This window comes from Chiroxiphia lanceolata, chromosome 15 (genome assembly GCF_009829145.1).
Source record: "Chiroxiphia lanceolata isolate bChiLan1 chromosome 15, bChiLan1.pri, whole genome shotgun sequence".
Classification (NCBI taxonomy): Eukaryota; Metazoa; Chordata; class Aves; order Passeriformes; family Pipridae; genus Chiroxiphia; species Chiroxiphia lanceolata.
Window position 1 is genome coordinate 7,088,931 of NC_045651.1, and position 23,773 is coordinate 7,112,703.

A 23,773-nucleotide genomic window follows, 5' to 3' on the forward strand; every position below is an offset into this window, starting at 1 on the left:
TTTTGACCACTGGCTCAAACAACTGTCTTGGTCTCTTGAAAGGGGAGCAAGTCCATTCTCCATTAAGTCGGGAACTGCAGTTTAGCAGCAATCTGAAGGCTCTTGAATAACAGAATCCTAAGCATCTGCATGGTTGTTTACAATCTCACTGTGATATCCAGGGGGCTTAGTGGGCCATATGCATGCTGGTTTCCTCACAGCACATGGGCTAGGTATGCATGCATAACTGCTACTACTTTCCAGCTCATCAGAAGCTGCAATTAAATAAAATCTCTCAAAACCAGAAAATATATGGCATGAGTCAATGAATTTCTCAGATATGAAGTGATTTAGGCACAGTAAACACTTTTGCTGCATTACTTCAGGCTCCTCAGAGGCATTTTATCTCACTTCATCTCAATTAACCTCCCAAGAAAACAATTCACATCTGAACAAGAGAGAGGCGAAAAAGACATTACTGACAATGCACAAAAGCCTACTCTGATGTCATAATGCTGCATTAATTGAGTCACAGGCAGATTTCCTGGAATTCAGGTTTGAAGCAGGAAAGCAGGAGATACTGACAGAAGAACAGCTATATGCTGAATCACAGGAGAAGTTATTTCATATGTCAGTGAAGTTATTAATGCTAAAAGTTAAGATTTCCCAACTGCACTGTAACACATTATTCAGCTTCAAAATGTTCCCCATCTCTCAATTTTGCACATACTGTAAATGAATACTACAGTAATTCTAACTCTCTCACAATATCTTTTATGTCACAATATGGTTTTCTATCTCCTTACTTCCAGACAAGACAACTTACTGTATACTCCTACCTGCAGCTACCTGTTCTGATATTGTTGTTCCAGCACCACCTTTTCATAGCAGCACTGACAGAAATAACCATCAGTATTTGCTACATTAATTTAAGACACTTTTTTCATTATGCTACACTGCATTCCACACAAGAAATGTATATCAAATCCTACCTCCCACCCCTCTCCACAAGTTGCAGTCCCCATCCCACAGTCCAATGCTATCTGGAAACCTCGAGTTGTTTAAACATTTCTATACTCTCTGTGCTTTTCAATCCTCTTCTGCATTTTAACATTCAATCTGAAGAAAAGATTGGTGTGGTGAGGAGAATTGTGAAGAGGTTACTGAAATCATAAATGCTCTGGAAGTGTCCAACCAGGACAGTGGTATTGGTAGCCTTGGCACACCCTTTCCCCTCCAGCTCTAGTGTTCCCACTCCTATTTGCTAGTGCTGCTCTATCAACCTTCTCATATATCCTCCCAATTCCCTATCAGCCTTCTGCCTGTTGCCAGTCTGGTCTCTCACATTCCAAGAATGGCTCTGCCACTTCTTTCCAGTAGTGCACTCTCTCTAAGCACTACACCAGGAGTTCAAGGATTGGCAGTACCAACCAGGGGGACTAGACATGGGCTAATGTTTCCACTGCCAACACTTGCTACTGGTAACTTCCAGCCTACACCAGGTCACTGAGAGAGCTCTAACGCAGCATACAATACAGTCTAGGCAGAAATATAACTCTCATTTTATTGGAAATAACTCATTAAGTCCTAGAAAGAAAAAATATAAAGGATATTGGAAAGAAAAACTTGTCTGCATGGGATTTGACAAGAGTCCCCTTAAACAAATAGAAGTAACTCCACATGACCTGTGTCATGGAGCTTACACAAATCTCAGGGGAACCTTTTTCACTTCTGACAAGCAATCTCCCACCTTTTGAAACTGTCCACAGTTGGTGACAATTTATTCTTTGGTCTCGATGTAAATCAAGTATAAATGGTTTCCCTCACACCTTAGGGTCACATGGTTTCCAAGTTTTAATGTTAATGATGTCCCAGCAGACTACAAAAGCAAAAGTGGGAGTTGCATTAACTCATAAATGGAGAATACAACCAAGAGTAGAAAAGATGTTCTTATTACATCAAATTTTTCAGTGTGAAATTATACTGGAACTTGTAACCATAGTTGATTTTTAATCCAGTTAAAAAGTACAGTTTTATAGCATCATAATAAAGAAGTTGAATTCAGATAATGCAGACTTTTCTCTGACTGTCAACGGATGAAATTCACTGTATTGGCAAGAACACTTCACTTGGTAAAGGCCACTTACATTGGATTTCATTGAGCATCAGCTGTACCTTTGAAGATTTTAACCTTGGTAAAAAAATTCCTTTCAAAGCACCTGCACAACCCATTGGTATGATGGACACAATTCCCACCCTCCCATTACCAACATTCATTGGTTTTGTCACTGTGTTTCTGTGAGGGACTAGAGACAGTCTCATCCAGGTAGCTGTGCAATAACATGAGGAACAAATTCCTGCTCTTCCAAGAGCACCCAGTTAATACTGCTCAGTTAACCTGTATCTCCCCAAGATATTATCAGTTTTCATGCACAGAGGATTTAATTAGTCCCCTGCTCTAAAAGCCAGCCCCGTGTGTCACTTCAAAGACCCATCTATTACAGAACGGAATGACAGGAAGAATTACGAGTTCTCGTTATGAAGCCCGTTGTGAGCAATTGAATTATCGAACTCTTAGCCAGCACGAACTTTCAACTGCTTCTTGTTGCTTCGAGAACCCAAAGCGCCATCTCCTGCTGAGCGTCTGGAACCACAAATACCGATTTCGGCAGCCCGTGAACCGCTGCAGGGACAGCGCTTCACACACTCAAATCCGCCGGGTTGGGTACCAACAAACAAACACGTTTTCTCACTGAACGGCTCGGTCTGGCACAGCTGCCAGAAGCGCTGCCCTTCGAGAGGAGCAGTCACATGAACAGCTGGAGCACAGCTGCCCAGGGGCACACACCAGGAACAGGACACAGAGCATATTTTGCCCAGATTTCAGCAAGCAGCCAAGTAGCACTTTGTGCATTTTTGCAGCAGGTTCCATATTTTGTACTGAAATCTCACCTCAAGCCTATTGTCACAGTTTCCAGCAGGAAAAACAGCAGGTGACACCCAAACTGAAGATAAACAGACCTTGATAAAATTACTTCATAGACCTCACACACACACAATTTTTTTTTTTTTAAATCATTCATTTTATTAATGTAAAACTAAACAAAGAAGACAAAATGGACAAGATGAGACTGGGTTTAGGCCTTGAACCGGGTCCAGAAGGCAGGAAACTGAGTGTAAGAATTAGTGACATTCATGGCTTACCAAAAACAAACAAACAAACAAACAAACAAAACCCCCAAATCTTTTCTTACAATAATAATGAGACAAGTGTGATGACACCATGCTCAACAGTGACATTCCTTTCATCACCAGTGAACTTGCTGCCAATTCAAACACTGGGTCCTCTGGTTCAAGTCACTTCTACAATAAAAGAAGTAATTTGAAGGGCACTTTCATGCTGCAGAATGTTTACGGCCTTTACCCTCAGAAAAAATAAAAACCCCAAAAAAGGTAACCTACAAATGACATTAAAAAAATTAATTTTCACACTATTGTTCCTTCATTTCTGTTTTAAAACGGAGAGTTAAAGCTGACATTCTGATCCTGGGATGAGCACACAGGTTACAGCGGCAGTGCTGGGCTTGGACTTGACGGTCCTAAAGATCTCCTGCATCCAGGAGAAGCTTTACTTTTCTGGAAAAGCTTAAAAAGTTGTGGAGCACAATCATCCCAAAACAAGAACTTCCATTTCTGTACGGTTAGACCAAACACCACAGCAAAGGTACAGAGTATTAAAGTAATTCCTTTTCAGTGCAACACCAGCGAACTTTGTAGGGCATCACAGGAGAAATCCAACAGGAAAATAATTACTTTAATACACCGTATCTTTGTTATGGTGTTTGGTTCTAACAGTACAGAAATTGAAGTCCACGAGGGGCAAAATGGAGAAAATGCCTAATTTTCCTTGGAATGATGGGTAAACTGAAGGTGAATAAGGCTTAATCTTGTGAGCCCCAGCTTGCAGTGGGACAGGCTGGTTAGTATGTGCATTTTGAAATGGGTTTTAAAGAAACGGCTTTTGCTGCGAGTAGAATTTATGCTTTCATAAAAGCCCTAAAACCTGGCGAGAGTTTTAAGAAATCCACGCGATTTTCCCTTGAAGGTAAAAGGAATTCACGTTGCCCCCTCTACCCGTTACCGAAGCAGCAAATCTCTAAAAAGAGGGTGCGCGGGAGGAAATGCAGGTGTTTTGCGATAGCCTCTGTACAAAGTCTCCCGACATAAAAACCGTGCTTGACAGCCCGCCCTCAGCCCCGAGACCGCGCCCTCAGCGCTCGGGCTCGAGACCCCGCAGCAATGGCGGCCGCTGTGGCGATGGCGCCCGGCAGCGGCGGTGCCGGTGCCGACTTCTCGGACCTGCGGGAGATCAAGAAGCAGCTGCTGAGCGTGGCGGAGCGGAGCCGCGAGCGGGGCCTGCAGCACAGCGGGAAATGGTGAGCGGGGCCGGGCACGGCGGGGAGCGGGGAGCGGGGAGCGGGGCCGGGCCGGGCCCGGCGCCAACGTGTTGTGTGAGGGGCGGCTGAGCGAGCCGGGGTGGTTCAGCCTCGAGGAGGTTCGGGGGGGCCTCATCGCTCTCTGCAACCCCCCGACAGGAGGTTGCGGTGAGGTGGGGCCTTGTCTCTCCCGCAGTGAGAGGACCAGGGGAAATGGGCCTTAGGCTGAGGCAGGGGAGATTCAGTGAGATATAAGAAACTATTTTTTCACTGTTGGGGCGGTCAGGCGCTGGAATCGGTTGCCCCGGGAGGTGGTGGAGTCACCGTCCCCCGGAGGTGTTCAAGAGGCGTCTGGATCTGGCGCTGGGTGATGTTCAGTGGTGTAGGGGGTTACAGCGGCAGTGCTGGGCTTGGACTTGGCGGTCCTAAAGATCTCCTGCGGCCGGGGGGTTGCGATGACTGTACCGCTCTCTCCCGCCCAGGGCCGCCGAGCTCGCGTTCGCGCTGGAGCCGCTGCCGCTGAGCGAGCTGCCGCCGCCACCCGCGCTCACCGAGGTACGGCCGGGGGCGGGCTGCGAGCCCCGGGGAAGGCGCTGCAGCTCCCGCGGGCTGGGCCGCTTAATCCCGAGTCCTGCGGAAAAAAAACGTGATCCCGATCTCCCAAAGCCCGCGGGCGGGAGGCCGGAACGCGGGGAGCTTCCTTTTCCGTTGCGTGTGCAGCGGGGCGGCAGAGCTGAGTGTGCTTTCCCCGGTGAAAGCATTCTCTGCTGCCGTGTCCTGAATGAAGTACTCTGAAAGCAAAATTATTCCTCTTTACTGAGGTAAAAGTTTACTTTAATACAAATTATGTTACGCCACTAAACTTGTGCTCCTTAGGACACAAGAGAACCACGTTGTGTGTCTCTATCCCCACCTCCGTAGGTGCGCGGTAGGACTCGTAGGTGTGTGCCTGTGCTGATAACTTGCACAAGTGTAACGTGTCATAAATGCATGTCAAGGTGTAGTTACCAAGGACATGTTCTTGTGTAAATTAGCCGGTTAATGTTCTTTGATATGGAATTCCTGAGCAGGTTTCTTGCTTGTGGTCATTTGTACTTATTGGGCAGCTAATTCCTGCCTTCTGGCAGCTTGCCATGATTTGTTTTTGGAATCTCCCTGTTTATTTTAAACGTTCCTAGCTAGTCTGTACTTGTTATTTGAAAACTCCAGAATCTGATCATGTGAGGGGGTGGAGGGACTTTTCTGATAGTACTCAAACCATCTTTAAGGTGAATAAACTACAGTTTTAGCTTTTGGAGCAGTTTCATTGATATGTTTGTAACTGTGATTTTCCTAAAGTATGTTGGAGCTTCTGAGGTCTTAAAAGTCCCGTGTGTCCCCGCAGGAGGATGCTCGTGACCTGGATGCCTACACACTGGCCAAGTCTTACTTTGATCTGAAGGAATATGACAGGGCTGCCTACTTTTTACGGGGCTGCAAGAGCCAGAAAGCTTACTTCTTGTACATGTACTCCAGATACCTGGTAAGGGAGAGGAAAAAGTTGCATTTTAGCACTGAACTCCTCTGCTTCTCACCCTTCCCTGGCATACCTTATTTTTTGCCTGTTCTGTTCCAAACGGCCACCTTGAAGTCCAAATTCTGTGTTGGGGGAAAGGAAAATAGGACTGGTTTTGGCAGAACTGTAACGTTTGTGAAAACTCAGTTTACGTGCTGCTGCAAGCGCTGCAGCAAACATAGGGAATATGCTATTGTAATCTTGAATTTCCTCTATTCCACAGTCAGGGGAAAAGAAGAAGGATGATGAGACAGTGGATAGTTTGGGTAAGTCTCTAGTTTCAAGAAATACAAGACAATGTAACAAAACTGTCACTATTATCTCTTCATGTAAATCATCTTGGGTTTATGGCTTTCCCCGCAATTTTGGATAATAGTGTGCTGTAACATGGTTTCTTTCATTCTCTTTCTATTCATTGGCTTAATTACAGCTTACAGATTTTCATCTCTTAGGTCTTCTGTTAAAGTAGGTGACCAGACTAAGTGATTTTCTTTAAAATAAGGAAAATATTCACAGGCTGTGAAGCCTTTGTCAGTGATGATCCTGAATGTGCCCCAGACTTTGCAGTTGCTGTGGTGAGACTCCTGATTGAAAGCTTGTTGTGTGACTTTCTCTTCATGCAGGACCTCTGGAAAAAGGACAGGTGAAAAATGAAGCTCTACGAGAACTGAGAGTTGAGCTCAGCAAGAAGCACAAGGCACGGGAACTGGATGGATTTGGCCTTTATCTGTAAGCATCTGCATGCATTTTTTATATATTTGTGTGGATATGGAGAGTTTTATGATTGTGATTGACCTGATAACTCTTTTTACAGGTATGGTGTTGTGCTGCGGAAGCTGGACCTGGTGAAAGAAGCAATAGATGTGTTTGTTGAAGCTGCTCATGTCTTGCCTTTGCACTGGGGAGCCTGGCTGGAGCTTTGCAACTTGATTACAGATAAAGAGATGGTAAAACTTGAGAGATACCAAGATGTGTTAACAAATTCCAGAGTTTAGCCTGATTAAGTAACCAATGATTCTGTTGCCACAGGATTGATGTTGCCCACTGCTTTATTCTAAGACTCTATCAGGCAAGGCAATCCAAGATTAAATTGTGTTGTTAAAACCCCTTTTTCTTCAATTGCTTGCCATGCTGTAGCTTGAGAATCCTTATGCAGGCAGGGTTAATTTCATATCATTCACCCACATAGTGTTTAAGAAATGTCTAATTCATGTATTCTGAAGTAGTTGTCACCATGGTTATCACTTTGTCCCATGAAGGACATCCTCCCAAGACTTGCTTTTTCTAAAGCTGAGACAATAATGTACAAAGCCACCCATATGAGGTGAATGGTATCAAAGAACCAAACTTAAGATATAAAACCAAAATAGATTATTGTTCTTTCTGCGTGGAATTTATGAGCCCACTGCTGGAAGTCTTCAGTAAATTCTGGCTGATGAAGTATTTAAAACAGTACAGGTGATACTGAATAGAGCCTTACCGATTTGTGGAAGAAAGGAAATGCATTTTTTATGAGCTCATTTGGAGTCTGTTCACTTAGTTCATTGAAAATAGTGATATGATACTGTTCAAACATAGGAAGAAAATGCAGTCTTTCGAAGGACTTCTGATTTTAAAGGAGAAATAAGCTTAGTGGCAGAAGCAAGAGGCAGGTGATGTCAGATTTGACAATATCTTCACCAGTTAACCAAATGGTTTCAATTTATCTGCAATTTCAAGAGTCACGGGAATAGATTGGGAGTAACTAAGTAATTACATGGTCCATATTGTACTGCTTTTTTAGATGCCATGTCTTAGTGCTCCTTTGCTGTTTCAATACTCTCAGTTTATAGGCATTATTTAGTCTGTCCTGCAGAGGAACCCAACATTAATTCTTGGTCCTAATACTGCTCTTTTGTAGTTGGTCTTATGGTTTAAAAAAGCAATTGCAGGAAAGCCTCCTACCTCGAGACCATCACTAAATCATGGGAGGGAAGATAATGGATTCTTTGCCACAGGTGGCTCATAGAATGCTACTGATTGTCATCTCTTCCTCCTCTTCTTTGGTTCTTGATAGCTGAAGTTCCTGTCCTTGCCAGATACATGGATGAAAGAGTTCTTTCTTGCACACATTTATACAGAGCTACAGCTGATAGAGGAGGCCCTGCAGAAGTATCAGAGCCTCATTGATGCAGGATTTTCCAAGAGCACTTACATCATCTCTCAGATCGCAGTTGCCTACCACAATATTCGAGGTCAGTGATAATAACTAGTAGGAATGAGCACCTTAATGCAAACTTGGCATTTGTAGTTCTTGGTGTCCCATCTGCTGTTTCTTCTTCAGATATTGACAAAGCCTTATCCATCTTTAATGAGCTAAGGAAACAAGATCCTTACAGGATAGAAAACATGGACACTTTCTCCAACTTGCTCTATGTAAGGGTAAGCATTCTTTCTGTGGCCTGTCCATACTTATGGTGTTTGTCAGAGGTATGTAAAACACTGGCAATGCAGCTGGTGCTGTCTGAATGCAGGCTTCCTGCTTCCCAGCTCCACAGAAGAGATGTATGCATTGCTGACTGCCTAGGTTTTCTGAGAAAACCTAGTATGCTCTCTTTCTCACCTCTTTCATTTCTTTGTTTCACTAGAGCATGAAGCCTGAGCTGAGCTACCTGGCTCATAATCTCTGTGAGATAGACAAGTACCGTGTGGAGACCTGCTGTGTCATCGGTGAGAGCCAGCTCTTTTACAGGTCCTTGTTTTGCTGTCTGCAGGCTGTGCAAGGCAACACTTGTGAAAGTCATCAGCCAGCAAGGCTGTCCAAACCACTTGGTGAATTTGGATTCAGGCAGCCTGAGAAGCAGACTAAATGACAGAATACCCTTTTCCCTCATTTCTGCCAGTGCAGGAAGGAGACCCATGTACCTGAAAATCTCTTTATAGTCTTCTACAATGGAAATAATCGTGTGTCAGCACCAGGAAATTAGTTTGTTAGATCATGACATTCCAAGGGGATGGGATCTTAAATTAGTTGGTACAACTGGAAAAGGATTGTCCAGAACACTGGAGAACAGAGTGCTATTAGGTCTCTTGAGGTTTGAATCAGATCTGCCTTTAGTAGGACTCTTTAGTTTTTATAATGTAAGTTAGGAGGTAGTAGATAATACCTATTAGAACCTTTTTTGTACTTCTCTGTTGGTGTTGGGATTTTTTTTCTTGGTTGTGGATTTTTAAAATTTATTTAAATATTGTGACTTCTGCTTTAGGAAATTATTATAGCTTGCGTTCCCAGCATGAAAAAGCAGCACTCTATTTCCAAAGGGCCTTGAAACTGAATCCTCGTTATCTGGGAGCCTGGACACTTATGGGACATGAGTATATGGAAATGAAGAATACATCTGCAGCTATCCAGGCTTACAGGTATCCTTCATGTACTGCACAAAATGGTGTTTGTGTCTGTAATAGTACCTTCTGTTTTTAGTTAGTGTTTTGCTGAACTTGGTTTTGATCCTGATGGCTTTCTGACTAGTTCATCTCCTTTTCTTTGACAGACATGCAATAGAGGTGAACAAAAGGGACTACAGAGCGTGGTATGGCTTGGGACAAACCTATGAAATCCTCAAGATGCCATTTTATTGTCTCTACTACTACAGACGGGCCCACCAGCTCAGGTAGAGTTGAGAATGGAGCCATGTTTATTGGTCTTCATTCTGACATAGTTCCTGCTGGCTAAGGAATTACATACAGGAAGTAAGTTGGGGAAGGAGAAAAAAAATCAGTACTTTGTAATTTGTGCAGTTTGCTGAGCTGCCCCTTGGCCAGTGGTTTCAGTTTTAATGAGGGGACACGTATGTATTACTTCGTCCTCCGGATAACTTTGCTTAAACTCTTCCAATTCCCCAGAGGGGTACAGGGACTTATCAACATCCACTGCTCTGGGACTTCTTAAATTGATGTCCCATAGTTCACAATTTTTTGTTTCTAGTGCCTTTTCAGGCTTTTCATTTTGCTCCTCCTCATCTTGGAGAGCTGACCAAAGCAGCAGATTAATTTCCCTTTTCCCCCCAAACTGCTTCATGCTCAGCAGTGAATTGCAAGCGTTCTTTTTCTAGTTGTTCCTGCAATGCTTTCATTGACTCTTGTAAAGACCTTATAATTTCACTTGAAGATTTCTGAACAGCCAGCCTCTCCTTTTGTGTTGCTCTAAGGACAACACCCAAAACAGCACGTACAAGAAGTAGTCCTAACCCAAGGACAGACATCAAGAGGGAATAATCCCCATATAACTCACCCTGGGGTGTTATTCCTTTTGACGTAGTCACTAACCCAGCTTAGGTTAATGTCTTTCTCCCCCTTAACCCTCTGAGGGTCGGTTTGACTCTCTCCTGGAAAAACCTTTCAACAGGCCCAGGTACCAGAGAACCTTTCAGCAGGTCCCAGCTACACCAGAAAGCCTTTCAACAGGTCTGATGTGCCCAGGTCACACTGAGAGGAGAAAAATTATCACTTTAATTTTATAATGAGGAAACGGTCACCATTTGACTTGCCCTTGGTATCAGTTTTGGACTTCACCAGTTTACTCCACCACATCCAAAGGATCCTGTCCATGATGCCAAAAATGTTGTGACCTGCCCCAGGAAAAGGGTGTGGGGAGGTAACCAGCTTCTTATTAATAAATCCCTTGGGGTGGATGAGAGTGAAAAGCGACACTGAATAATCAGTGTTTGAAAACGTATATATGTAGGGTTTACTTTAGTACAGTTTTGTTTCAAAGGTAAACAGGTATGTTGCCATTTTAGGTGTTATCATCCATATCTGTCATCTATAGCAATATGGCATAAAGATAATCTTTAAGGAAAATGCATAAGGGAGAGAAAGGATAAGGGTGGAAAAATGTATATGGTCACTGCCCACAGGGTCCAGCGATGAAATTTGGTAGTTGCAGCTTCCATGTCTGTTAGTTGAAATGGTGGCCTTCATCCGTTGGGGCTGGGGGAGGGAAGCCCACACGCTCAAGGAAGCTGTGAGTTATTATATATTTCCAGCTCAGGTGGGAATGCCTTGTACCTCCTGGGGCAGGGAGTTTTTCCATGGATAGTGTCACGGGCCGTGCCACGAGCCTCCAACGTCTCCGTGCAGAGTGTGAAGGGCATGGCAAACACGGCTCTTCTCGCCTTTCAGGACTCGACCCCTCAGCAGCACTGGCAGGGGGTGGGCCCTGCTGGGTGAGCAGCCACCTCTTCCCAGCCTGCAAAATTCCACTGGCAATCCTAGAATGTGCAAATCATTAACTGTTTCAGTTTTTTGCTCTTTTACAGACCGAACGATTCTCGTATGCTGGTTGCTCTAGGAGAATGCTATGAGAAACTCAATCAGTTGGTGGAAGCCAAAAAGGTGAGAACTGTGACTTTAAGGTGTCTCCCAGGACAGTGGGTGGAATCACAGCAAAATTGTGTAGCTAGTGCCACCCAAACTGCACAGAGCTGGAATTCATTCCTGTGGCAGTTATAACTGCTGCAATGTAATTAGAGCAGCTGATAAATAAGGAGTTGTCTACAGATACCTGCCCCTTTTGCTGACAAACCCCGTAGTTTTCTGTTGTTGACTTCTGTGCTGGGGTCATTTTTTGGCATGCTTGACTGACTTTCCTTCCTTGACAGTGCTATTGGAGGGCTTATGCTGTGGGAGATGTGGAGAAAATGGCACTTGTGAAACTTTCCAAGTGAGTATGTACTGTCACTGAACCATCAGGGTTGTGCTAAATGCAAGTCACACTTTGATACCTAATGATAAAATACTGAATGTAAACAAGTGGAATTGCTGTTAGGTAGTATTACTTTGGGAGCTGTGTAAGGACTGGTGTCTTTAGATCTGTACTGACTGCAAATTCTGGTGTCCAGCTTTAGCTTTAAGTTTCCATCAGGATAACTAGAGGGAATGATAGCATAATGTGGGTTACCAGGCACCTCTGAATCCTGAGGTGATTTGAGCAGGCAGTGTTAGCAATTGCATTGGTTGTATTGCAGCTTAAAAGCAATCCATGATGGTAGATGATGTACAAAATTGTAGCTTGATTGATTTTATTTTTCCTCTCTAGTATGTGGCTGTAACATTGGGAAAGGGTCTAGTGTGAAATAAATGTGAATACTGTGACATCAGCACTATTTTTTTTTAGTGGGGATAAAGTAATATAAAATGGGAAAAGTGAAGGGGAAAAAAAAGGGCAAGTGAAAGGTGAAGCTGCTGTACAAATTTGGGATGTAGCAGGGGCAGAAGGAGCACTGGAGGAAATAGCATGTAAGTAGTAAGTAGAATATCGAAGGTCTGTTAAAAGCTTTAAAATGGAACAAAATAAGCAAAGGTCCCTGCTTTGGTTGTCACTGCTTCTGGCAGTCAGTATTTAACTGCCTCTCTGCCTGCCAGCCTGAATGTTCTCAAGCTGGATCATCTCTTTCCACGAGGGGCAGTACATGGTGCATGTCCTGCAAATTCTGAAGGAAAGGACCTGGCTTTAGTCAAGGTCAGGTTGAGCAGGTACTTTCTTGTAGACCAAGAAGGTCTTTAACAGTTCAGTCATTCTTGTTCCAGTGACCCACTTTTCTCCTTTTCTAGGCTGCACGAGCAGCTGAATGAATCTGAACAGGCAGCTCAGTGCTACATCAAATACATCCAGGATATCTATTCCTGTGGGGTAAGAGGATAACTTGGGGATAAAAGGAGAAGTAAACATGGTGTAGAACTGTCTTGGAAGGCACTTACAGAAGGTGTTTTTTACCCTCCTCATTGTAGGAGATAGTGGAGCACCTGGAGGTCAGCACTGCATTCCGCTACCTGGCCCAGTACTACTTCAAGTGTAAGCTCTGGGATGAAGCCTCAGCATGTGCTCAGAAGTGCTGTGCCTTCAATGATGTGAGTAGCTGTGCAGTCTGTGGTGCTTCCTGCTTAAGGGATCTATGACCTTGATCTTGGCCCCCCTCAGAGTCCTTTATGAGGGAACGAGGGCTGTCTGCCATGCAGGTCACATCCTGAGTGGTGGTGTACACCTGATAACTGATGCTGCTTATGATTGATAAAAGTCATGGAACGTGATGTAGATAGTGAAATTGAACCATATCTCATTGGTGTTCACTAAATAAAAGAATTTGAGGCTCCACATGGCAGTCCTAAGGCTGCTGAAAATCTTGGTGATGAGAAGGTAGTTAACTGGTCACAAACTCCCACACACTGTGTAGTGTTGGTACTCATAAAAACTTCTTCTATCTCATCTGTGTGTAGGCAGTGCAGAGGATATAATAATACTTGGTTTTTGTGGCATCTCTGTATTCTGTGGTGTTCTGTAAGTGGGCAGTTTGGGATTTTTAAGCCCAGCCTAGTGGCACACACTAGCCATGAGTGCAGGGTCTTTGGCCTGTGCTTAACAAAGCTGCCTGGAGCTCTAGAAAACCGGAATTCAGCTTATTTGAAATTTTTCCAATCTACTTTTTGCTGGAATGCTTCAGTTGTTCCAGTCTCTGAAATACCCAAGAAATGTGCCAATCAGGGGAGTAAAAGGAGGAAAGACTAAAACCAAAAAAAGTTACATACTTTAGCGTTTTTAAGGAGCAGAAGAAAAAAGAAATGAGGATGGTTTTTATAGCTTGTAGCCTTACAGAATGACAAACTACTATAACTTATGTTGCTTACATACTGAATTTGACCCAGAAACCACTCATTCATATTTGCATTGTTTTGTTTTCCACCAATGAATTTCAGACTAGAGAAGAGGGAAAGGCCCTGCTGCGGCAGATCTTACAGCTTCGCAACCAAGGAGAAACATCATCCACAGATGTTCCTGCTCCCTTATTCCTCCCTGCGTCACTGTCAGCCAACAACACTCCCACACGTCGTGTCTCCCCGCTCAACCTGTCCTCTGTAACACCATGAACAGTGCTGATACCTCTGACCTGTGCGTTGGACGTGACACTGCACATGGGACGTGTAACCACTTCTTTCTAGGGAAATCCCTCCTTTGGTTGCTGCCCTCCCATGAAGGGCAGGAGTTAGCAGAGCCCACAGCTGAAGACAGATGTGCCCCGACAGGCAGAGGGGCAGCTGATGTGAAAGTGCCTTTGCTGAGAATGTGAGAACCTGCTCTACTTCTCGCCACGTCATTCCAGTTAGAGGGCAGACGTGTGCCAGTACACAGGACTAACTGAGGCATTGGAAGGGGCTTGTCTGCTGAAGTTCAAGTACATTTGAAGTTTGATTCTGCCCCGTGACCTCTGGTCTTTACTGCATTTCTTTGGATGACCTCTTAGCAATATCACCGCTGTCTTCATCAGAGACTGTTACCTGCTTGGCTACTTAATGGCTTTGGCTTGTGTTGACCAACATGGGAGATGTTTCACTAAAGCAGTAGAATAGGCACTTGTATAGGTGCCATGTCTATGTTGAAGGATTGACAAGTATCAGAGGAGTCCCAAGTAGCCACAGGTGACAGCTGTCTGGTGTTCTGTCAGTGGATCTGACAGATAATTTTGGCTTTCAGTAGAAAAGCAGCCAGTGGGATGGTACAATTAAAAAAACTAACAATGAAGTTACTGTCCTTGGGTTTCTCTATGGTGCAGCTTTCATATATACTGTAGCAAATGGAATTGGAGGAACCATAGGGGATCATTTTGTTAAGGAGGCAAAAAGATAATTATGCCTTTTTTCAGAGTTGGTGTCCTTGTTTACCCCTATAAATTTATTACAGCCTTATCCCTATGGCTGTGGTGTGATTTTAATCCAGGACAAAGCATTTGAAAAGCCCTTTGCCATTTAGCCATAGCTTCCTGTGCTTCATGAGACCAGTTGTACAGGTGGAAACCTGTGGGTCAAAGCCCTGGGCCCTCTCTGTGATGCATGTGCATGGAGCAGAGGGATCCCGTGTTCTTGGTTCTGGGCATCCCTAGAAATTACTGCTCCATAGCACCCATCAAAGCAGCATTTCTACAGCAGATGGTTCTAAACAGAACAGCTGGATCTTGATGTATTTTGGAAGCACTCTCCTAATTATTCCATGCAAACCTGAGGGTATGAAGGAGACCATTTGTAAAATTATTGTCATCGAGGGCAAATTGTGGCTGATGAACTTAGTGGCCTTCTCCAATGGGGTTAATGTGTTGGGGTGTAAGGGAAGAGTGACTGATGTCATTTACCTGGACTTGGGCAAAGCACCTGATACTGACCCACACAGTGTCCTTGGCTCTGTGCTGGAGAGACATGGATTCCATGGGTGGGTATGGAATTAGCTGGATGGTCACATTCCAGGAGTTGTGGCCATCAGCTCACTGTCCAAGGGGAGACCAGTGACGAGGGGTGTCCCTGGGTGGTCGCAAGGCCTGGGGCGAGCTCCAGGTTGTGGCCACGGGGGCTGCGGAGGCTTCGCGTCGCCTTGGCTGTGGCCCGAGGGCTGCGGCCCCTCGGCGGGCGGGGAGCGGCGGGTCCGGGGCGCTCCCGGCCGGTCCGTCCGCGCTCCCCGCGCAGCTGCGGCGGGGCGGGCGGGGCTGCCGCATCCCCGGCCCGGCAGCGCAGCCTCGGCCGCGGGGCGGCGGCGGGGCGGGCGCCCGCCCTCAGCGCCGGCGCGCAGGAGGCGGCGGGGCCGGTGCGGGCGCTGGAGCCGCCGCGGCGGCGGGAAGATGGATGCGCCGCGCTCGTCCCTCGCCGCTCGGCATCCTCCCCTGGCCGCGGCACGGTGAGCGGCGGCGGTCGAAGAGGGTCGCCCGGTGCCCGCGGCGGCGGAACAATGACCGGGCGGCTTCGGGGGGCCGGGGCCGGGGCGGCGGCGCGGCGGGGGAGAGGCAGCGATGGAGGTGATGGAGAGGAGGGGAGGGGAGCGGGAGCCGGCGCTGGTGATGGAGAGGCGATGGCGGGAGAGGCGTGGCAGGCGCAGCCCGCAGCCGCCCGCCGGCCCCGCACCATTGTGCGCCCGCCGGTCATTGTCCGCACGGTGCGGGCGCGGCGCGCTGGGCGCGGCGGCTGCTGCAGGGAAGGGGAGCGAAGGGAAGGGATGCTCCGGGGCCGGGGGCGATCGGCCGAGCCCGGGATGCTCCGGGGCCGGTCGGGCTGGGCCTCGGCGGGGCAGCCCGAGCGGAGCGGGGCCGGCGCGGCCCTGCGGGCGCTCCCCGCGCTCGTTCGCACTCGCGGGGCGTCTGTGGCCGCCCCGGCGCTCACACGGCCGTGCACAAGGCTCCCTGCCCAGCGGGATGCTCGGAACGGCACCTGTGCGTGTCCTGGGCTGTCAGGGCTGCCGTGTGCGTGTGAAGACATTCTGTTCTCCCTTGCAACCACGGACCCCGCAGGATGCATCTCTTTGTGCGTGCAGTGCCTTTTTCACAGGCACTGATGGATGAAACCTGCCTCTTGGGCTGGTGTGCAATTTATGCTGAAATTACCGGATTGCCATCCCTTAGTTTCATTATGGCTACTCAGGTCAGATCTAGATCCTGCATTTTTGCTACGTTATGGCACTGAATACTCATTTGTAGACCGGGAATGCAAATATATAAAAGGTGCTGATCATACCTTATAGGTTGGGAACATAGAGAATTACATATTTTAGAAGTTTAATTTCAACTCTTGTAAGGAAAAAAATGAACTACATGTATTAAAATATTTGCATTCTGATGCTGTCCAGTGCATCACTGTAAGGTGACACGTTGGACTCCCGTTCTCAATGTCTCTGATTTGCTGGGTCAGATTCTGCAGTAGTGCAGATATCATGCCTGGTCTAGCCATCTGGGTAGCCCATCAGGAGAATGTATTGTCCCTTTTCAGACAGTAATGTGGGATTTATTGCGTCTGCTCTGACTCAGGTTTTGTTTCTATTGATCTGGCCTGCTGGTCTGCACAGGAATTTCAGACCCAGGCCTGCTGTGCTGTAAATGCTGCCTCTGCTGGCACTTGACCGGGTTCAGATGGGTGCTTTGGTGAGGTAAATTCCCAGTGATCCTAAGAGGTTCTCCAGGAATGGCTACACTTTTGGTGAAATCTGGGAGTGTTGAGATGGTCATTGTTGAAGAGGGCGCAGGACACAAGTGCTCTGTCAATACTTCTGATCAAAAGACACCATGGGTGCCTGGATACAAGAAGGACATCAAACTATTAGAGTGTGTCCAGAGCAGGGCAACCAAGATGGTGAAAGGTCTTGAGGACAAGGCTTAGGAGGAGCAGCTGAGGTCACTTGCTTTGTTCAGCTTGGAGAAGAGAAGGGTGAGGGGTGACCCCATTGCAGCTTCCTCAAGGGGGCCAGAGGGGGAGGTGCTGGTCTCCTCTTTCTGGTGACCAGCTGTAGGACACAAGGAAATGGAGCAAAGCTGCATCAGGGGAGGTTCAGACTGGACAGTAAGAAAAGCTGATTCACTGAAGGTGGTTGGGCACTGGAACAAACTCCCCAGGGAAGTGGTCAGGGCACTAAACCTGTCAGAGCTCAAGGAGTGTCTGGTTGATGCTCTTAGTCATATGGTTTAGTGTTAGGTGGTCCTGTGAGGAGCAGGGAGTTGGACTCAGTGATCCTCATGGGTGCCTTCCAACTTGAGATACTCTGTGATTCTAATGAAGTTATGGGACTGCAGCCACTTGCACCTTTGCTTCCACAGGCAGCAAAATCCCAAGGAGAAGCCTCAGGGAGGAAAGGTTGGCAAGTTTTTGCTGGGATTTCCATAGGAGTTGCCTGGTGGAGGTGGCTGCCAGGAGCTATTGATGGATTGCCACTTTGGCCTTGTCCCTTTCCCAGAACTGTGGCAGTGGGGTGGGCTGCTGGGATTCCCTGGTTGTCAGCAGAACTCCCAGCAGAAAGGAGTAGGCTGCCAGTGACAGATGCTGCAACCTTTCTGCTCTCAAACTGTTCTGGTAGTGCCTAAGGTAGAGAAACATGTCCCTTGCCTTGGAGATTAGTTCAAACCAAGTGTTTCCAGCGTCCTCCCCAAGCCCCACTTCAGGCTCTGTGATTTTGCCTCAGCCTCCCTTCCCAGAACCTTGTCCCTGTCACCTTCCAGTGGCTTCTGGTAACCCCTCTGCTTTCAGGGGCCATTCCCAGTTAAAAAATAATCTTTTCGATAACAACTTCTGTGTCCTGCTCATTGTGAATTGAAAATAAGGTACAGCTAAAACATGGTTGTGTTTTGAGGAGGTGATTGACTGTTGTTATTTGTAAATGTATGCTGGGTTCTGGTAGACCTTTTATTATCAAGACTTCAATGTATATGGAAAGATGCTGCATAATTTCTCCTCCATTACAAAGGATAAGTGACCTCAGGGTATTCAAGTCAGGAAAATGCTGTGAAATGTAACTGGTAGAACAATGCCCAGAATAATTTTCAATTTTAATTCCTATTCATTCATTTGATAGTTGATATTGCAGTTTAGAAAGTTATAAAAATAGTCCTCCAACTGTAACAAAGGTAAGGTGGTGGATTCTACTGTCATAAGGCTGATGTAACTCAGGTGTAGCTTGAGAGTTGAAATCCAAATAGTTTGTTAATTATAACTTCTGTTTTTTCCCCCTCTTCTTTTTAACCAAACTATGTGAGCCTGAAGGTGCTTTCACTACTGAGCCATGGTAATTTTTAATTGTGGCCAGTATATGTGCTTTCCATTGGCTTTTTAAAGTCACGAGGCAGCAAAACAGTCCTTACCAGATACCCAAATTTTTAATCACTTTCCAGTGATTTCGTATCTTCTGGGTTCTGTCAGATTTCTCTTTAATCTTTGTGCATGGCAACGCAATGTTTGCACTACAAGACTGCAAAACAAATATTTTTGTTTTATAAACCCAGTTATTTTGTTTTATATTTATGTTTATAGCTTTACTTGAATTTACAATTACATTTGTATTATGTGTTTCTAAATCAATAGCTTACTTAAATTCCAGGCAGCTAACATTTTCAAAGTTCCTCTATAAATCTATATCCCTTGAAGATCTGGTCTTTACCAGATTATAACAAATTTATCTTCCCATCTTCAGAGATAGATTCTCTGTTGCCTTCTCTTTATAGGTCTGTGCAAAGCATCTGTGCAGTTCTCTGTCATCAGCTCTCAATGTCCAGAATCCATGAGGGCAGAAAAATGTAATTTTGGTAGTACTTCTAGGTTTTGTATCTTTAAGGTCTATTTGAATTTCTCCTTTAAAATATGAGGACTAGAAATCTTTGCTCCAGGAGGTGGGGCTCTAAATAGAAAATTCGACAGCATGCTGGGAAGAGCCATGAGAAAGCTCTGTGGTGCGGCCACACTGAACGCTGTCAGGTCAAAGGAGTGTAAATACAGCTCCTTGGAAATGACAGAAGAACAGTGTGGATCACAGTCTGCAGTTTGGATTCCAAAGCATCCAATGAACTTTAAAGGAGAAATGATACGTGCAGGCATTTTCAGGAACATGGGCTTTCAGTTCTTCTCACTGGAACTGATGGTGCTGTTTGCTTTGCTGGCCGTGCGTTTGGATCACTGGTGGGTTGCTGAGAAACTACCACACGTCCTGGAAACTTTAGGATCTGTGTTTTCCCTGGAAGATGACATTTGGACATCACAGTTCCCTGTGCTGAACAGTCTGCACCAGCAGTTGTCAGAAGGGGAGCTGTCAGAGGTGAACTGATGTCTGTGACCATCCCCACGGCAGCGTTTGCACAAGAAAGATGCACAGAAATGCAGGACACGTTTTGGTTCAGAGCTGCACAGTGAAACCTTGTTAGTTAACAGCTTAACAAGTACCAACAAATAAGGAACACAAATGAAGACTGGATAGACTACAGTTGCTCTTCTAACTTTGGATGAAATGTACTCAGATGGATAACAAAGCAAACTGATGTACCTGAGAAAACTGTTAGGATGGAAGAGTTGGTAGGGTATGCCAGACCTTCTTTTATGTTGGAAATGACAATGCAAAGTATAACAGCATCTCAGATTACTTAGTAAAAAATAATAAAAGGAATTATTTGTATTAATTGAGAACAGCTGATGCTCAAATGCACGTTGTCACCCACTTTCACTTTATTCATTCCTTCCATCTCCACCCAGGAGGTAATAGCTTCACACCTGTACTCCATTTCTCAAGATATTTGTTGATGTTTGTTGAAATTTTTTATTGTAATATTCTTTTAAGTGTTTAGGGGAAAGACTTGGTAAACCTCACATTGCATGGACTGTAAACAAAAGGTCTAAGTAACATGGAAACTAAAACTGAAAAGAGAAGAAACAGCTGTTGAAAATTGCTTTGAGGTCCCAGGTGGTTTGGGGCAATCAGTAATGAGCCAGCAAATAAAGTTGGGAGAAAGGGTGGAGTCAGGGCTTCTGCATTTGGTTTTCTCTGCATGTGCACTGGTTTGCTAAAATTCACTCAATTGTTTTTTTAATGGGTGGAAAAATACTTTTAGTTATTAATTTCTACAGTTTAAGCCAAATCCTTTGAACTCTTAATGTTACAGGTGATAGAAATTAATTAGAACCAATACTGTACTGTTTTGTGTGCATTTGGGGTAAGCCTGGTGTACAAAAATTTTAAAAATACTTAACGTTATATTAATGCATAATATACACTTAGGTTTTCATGAACAATAATGTGATTTTTGTTTTGAACTTCTGTGATTTGTAGGTAAGTCCTTGAGAGTTTTTTTCACTCTATTTATTTGTACTTAATGTTTAATGTTCTGCAAGCTGCTCTGTTCCATTTCTGTGCATTGGTGAGGAACAAAATGAGATGCAGTCATTTTTGAAGAGTCTGCTTTCATTTAATACAACCCTTAATAATATCACCTTTTCACGTCCCCTCTCTGATGGGAAATTGTGATCAGTTACAATCTTTGGCAAACAAAGAGTATGTGGGGACTGTTGCACTGGAGGAAGATTGTGTTATTTTACAGCTGAGAGAATAATGGTGCTGGTTACTGTTTGGTAGCTTACAACTAAGGAATGGCTGCACTAATTAATTTGGAAATGCTCTAAAGAACAAAGCTGTGAGTTTAGAGTGTGTCCAGCGCGTGTTTCAGGGGCACAGCTCCTGGGTGACACACATCCCTGCCTTCCCAGAGGTGGGATCCCTGCTCAGCAGGGCTCTGTGCTCACAGATCCCTCCTGCATTGTGTTTTTGTGGGTCACAGCCTGACCTACATGTTGCTGTTTCCTTGGAATGTGCTGTGGGTGTCACCGAGTGGGGAGCCTGTGTTAGGTGAGCTCAATGAAGATGTAAGCATTGTCCTTGGAAGTTGATTTGAAATTGTATCCAATACCTTAATGAATATTCAAATCTCTCTGAAATTACCAGAAAATTATTTTCTGGTTTCAGCCTTCATGGAAGTCTGTGTTCAAAACAGTATCCTGAATGTCACATAAGGGAAACCTCTTGTTTTTTTTTTTTTGTGCTTTGTCACGTCAACGATGAACCAGCATCTCAGCTGGATCTAGTGGGTGGTGTTTCATGGTTACACCTTTTCCAGCTGAGAATCCAACTCATCACCTGCTTACGTGGTCATCATCATAAAAATGGAAGCTGGTGCTCTCATTTTTAAAGCAGCACAGTTCAGCTAAAAATCACCCTGCAAGTTTCAGGGGTAGTTTTTAAATAGTGAACTGTAAGGATAAATTCTACATTTAACATGAGTTTCACTTTATCCTAATTGTTTATTTGTCAAGTTCTATTCTTCCCATTATAGGCAGAACTGCTTAAGTCAGCATGTGTGGTGTTACACGTTTTCATTTTTGTTTTGTTGAGAGGGCGAGGCACGACAGGCACTTGTTCCTCAGCTGAGCAGGGCCATTGGTGAGAAAAAAAAGGTTTCTGTTGTTATCTGATGAAAGTCCTGTTTCAGACCATTCTTGAAGAGTTCACAGACTCCAGGGATGATGAAGGAACCCATCTTTCAGCGTATGATAGAGGGGTGAGATTCACAACAATTCACAAATGAGAACTGTAACTCAGGTTACAGTGTGTTCGTAAGTGAATAATCTTGAGTGTTTTTAGCCAATGTTGCTTGTAATGTTTTTATTTTTAGAGGTATTTTGACTCTAAAAGATGGTTAGAAGTGGCTAATGTAAAATATGTGTTTGCATTTCTGCTGAAAAGCTGATGTGAAGAGACAAACTGTTGGATTATTTTTTTTTCTGAATTTCCCTGGTAATGGGAACATTCATATTCTTTTCCCAGTATATGGAAGGAAAAGGCAAGAGGGGTACAGGACATGGGAAATTAGAGCAATGTGTACATGAGGTTCTGTAAGGCATTATTAGCAATAGGATGGGAGAAGAAAATACATTTTTTGAAGCTGCACTGAATTGCAACCTGATAAGAAACTGCAAGAAGGTAGTAATCTGATTGGAGGTAAGGTGTTCAAAAAAGAAAAGAATTCATGGTAGAGATCTACATTGTTAAAAGTGAACGTGGGAGGCCGGAGTGCAGATTTTTTTCTGCTTCATTCTGAAACCAATATCTGCCATTATTGGCTGTATCAAGAGCTGAGCTAAAAATGACAAAAACTTCCAAAGTTAACCTTATTGCTTTAAAATAGAGAAATTACTTAAATACCTGACAATCTTTAGTGGTGAATGTAAAATGTCTTCCTCTGGTATCTGTAAGACAAGAGATAATCTTGGTTATGGCCTTAGAAAGAAAAGGAGGGGTTTTCAGGAGAAGGAATACGGGACATGAATTTTCCCTCACTGTTTGTTGTTGTCTTGTTTATATGCATTTCAGTTAAATAAAAGATGGTTTTGCTGGGTTTTAAAGTCAAAATCAAATAAAGGAGGAGCTGATACTATAAGCTTTGTGAACTGCAGAGTTTCTCTTCCAGGCAGTGCATGTTGTCTCGTGGGTGAGTGTGACCCTACTTGCATAAAATACATTTACAAAAGCCATCTTTTTTGTAAACTAAGAATGGGCCTTGAATAATGCCCACAGTACAAACCCACTGAAATGTTTTCTTGCAGTGAGCTGGGCAGGTTGGTAGAGCTCATCCTTGTCCTGGCAGTCCTTCTGTTCTTAAATAGAGTCTCCAGTCAGTGTCCATGTGCATCTCATGCTGAAAAGTACCAGTTCTGGAAAATGGCTGTTTCCTTTTGGGATAGGGCAGGATTTTGTTTTTTACTGGTAGTGCTGATCTTGGTGTGCATTGTGTTATGGCAACTCCTGGGGAAATAATTGTATGGAAAAGAGACAGATGGTATTTTAGCCACAGAATACTGGAATATTGGTTTAACAAATCTGCTTAGCTTTGCTGCAGATAACAATAATGCTTCTGTCCCCTTTTGACTGTTTCCATGGAGTCGCCAGCAACTTGGATAGGGTGTTTTTGGTTCATGTTTTAGAGCAAGGGCCAAGGTAATTTTAGCATGAGCAGCCTCACAGTGCCAGATTCATCCTGTATTCTGTGTGCAGAACCCCAAAGCCAAGGGATATTGTGAGTTTAGCCCAGAATGTATTTTAATATTCCTGAAAATAACTATGGTATTGATTAAAAATCTAACTACAGGACAATGATTTTTATGCAGTCAAAAGCAGAGAGTGGTTGGGATTGTTCTGAAGAGCTGTTTGTCACCTTTTGGTGGAATAAAATGCACATAAACTACTACCATGTAACATTTGTAATTTTCTGACTATGAAAAGAAATGCAGAACAAAGTTGTGTAAATGGTGGAAATATTTTCAGCAAGTCTGAGTTTTTGGGTTGATCTCAGGATGCTGAATTATGATGTAATAGTAAAATAATACAAGTCATGCTATTAATCACAGCTTTCATTAATTATGTATTTTGTTATGTGGTATAACATGGACAGGGTGCGATGCAATAATTAGGGCTTGAATTTTACTCTGAAAGAAT

The 23,773-nt window shown here is 44.5% G+C and overlaps 2 protein-coding genes across 4 annotated transcripts in view; both read left to right on the top strand.

The window, feature by feature from the left end:
• Window positions 1-4,157: 4,157 nt before the first annotated feature.
• CDC23 (cell division cycle 23) lies at window positions 4,158-14,533 on the top strand. Of its 2 annotated transcripts, XM_032703242.1 has the most exons (16): window positions 4,257-4,415; window positions 4,898-4,970; window positions 5,800-5,937; window positions 6,194-6,236; window positions 6,594-6,699; window positions 6,785-6,917; window positions 8,027-8,204; window positions 8,294-8,391; window positions 8,598-8,679; window positions 9,216-9,369; window positions 9,501-9,620; window positions 11,268-11,343; window positions 11,610-11,671; window positions 12,562-12,640; window positions 12,739-12,858; window positions 13,702-14,533. In XM_032703242.1, exons 1-16 carry the CDS (start codon window positions 4,279-4,281, stop codon window positions 13,870-13,872), a joined length of 1,770 nt encoding a protein of 589 aa, XP_032559133.1. In that variant the 5' UTR covers window positions 4,257-4,278; the 3' UTR covers window positions 13,873-14,533. The 2 variants fall into 2 exon arrangements, with proteins under 2 accessions (XP_032559132.1, XP_032559133.1); XM_032703241.1 differs by lacking the exon at window positions 4,898-4,970 and having other exon boundaries at window positions 4,158-4,415.
• Window positions 14,534-15,554: 1,021 nt separating this feature from the next.
• Window positions 15,555-23,773, top strand: part of JAKMIP2 (janus kinase and microtubule interacting protein 2) — a 47,576-nt gene continuing 39,357 nt past the window's right edge. Inside the window, exon 1 of one of the 2 annotated variants that reach the window (XM_032702978.1) lies at window positions 15,555-15,664. The gene's annotated coding sequence lies outside the window, so the exon portion shown is untranslated. Of the gene's footprint in view, window positions 15,665-19,072; window positions 19,654-23,773 lie in introns of those variants that run through there. The other variant, XM_032702979.1, reaches the window with a different exon arrangement.

Excerpts from the sequence above, each read along its gene's own strand:
- CDC23 (XM_032703241.1), top strand. The coding sequence starts at position 4,161 with ATGCAGGTGTTTTGCGATAGCCTCTGTACAAAGTCTCCCGACATAAAA. Across the intron at positions 4,416-5,799 it reads CTGCAGCACAGCGGGAAATG|GAGGATGCTCGTGACCTGGA; the intron begins GTGAGCGGGGCC and ends GTGTCCCCGCAG. Across the intron at positions 6,237-6,593 it reads TGAGACAGTGGATAGTTTGG|GACCTCTGGAAAAAGGACAG; the intron begins GTAAGTCTCTAG and ends CTCTTCATGCAG.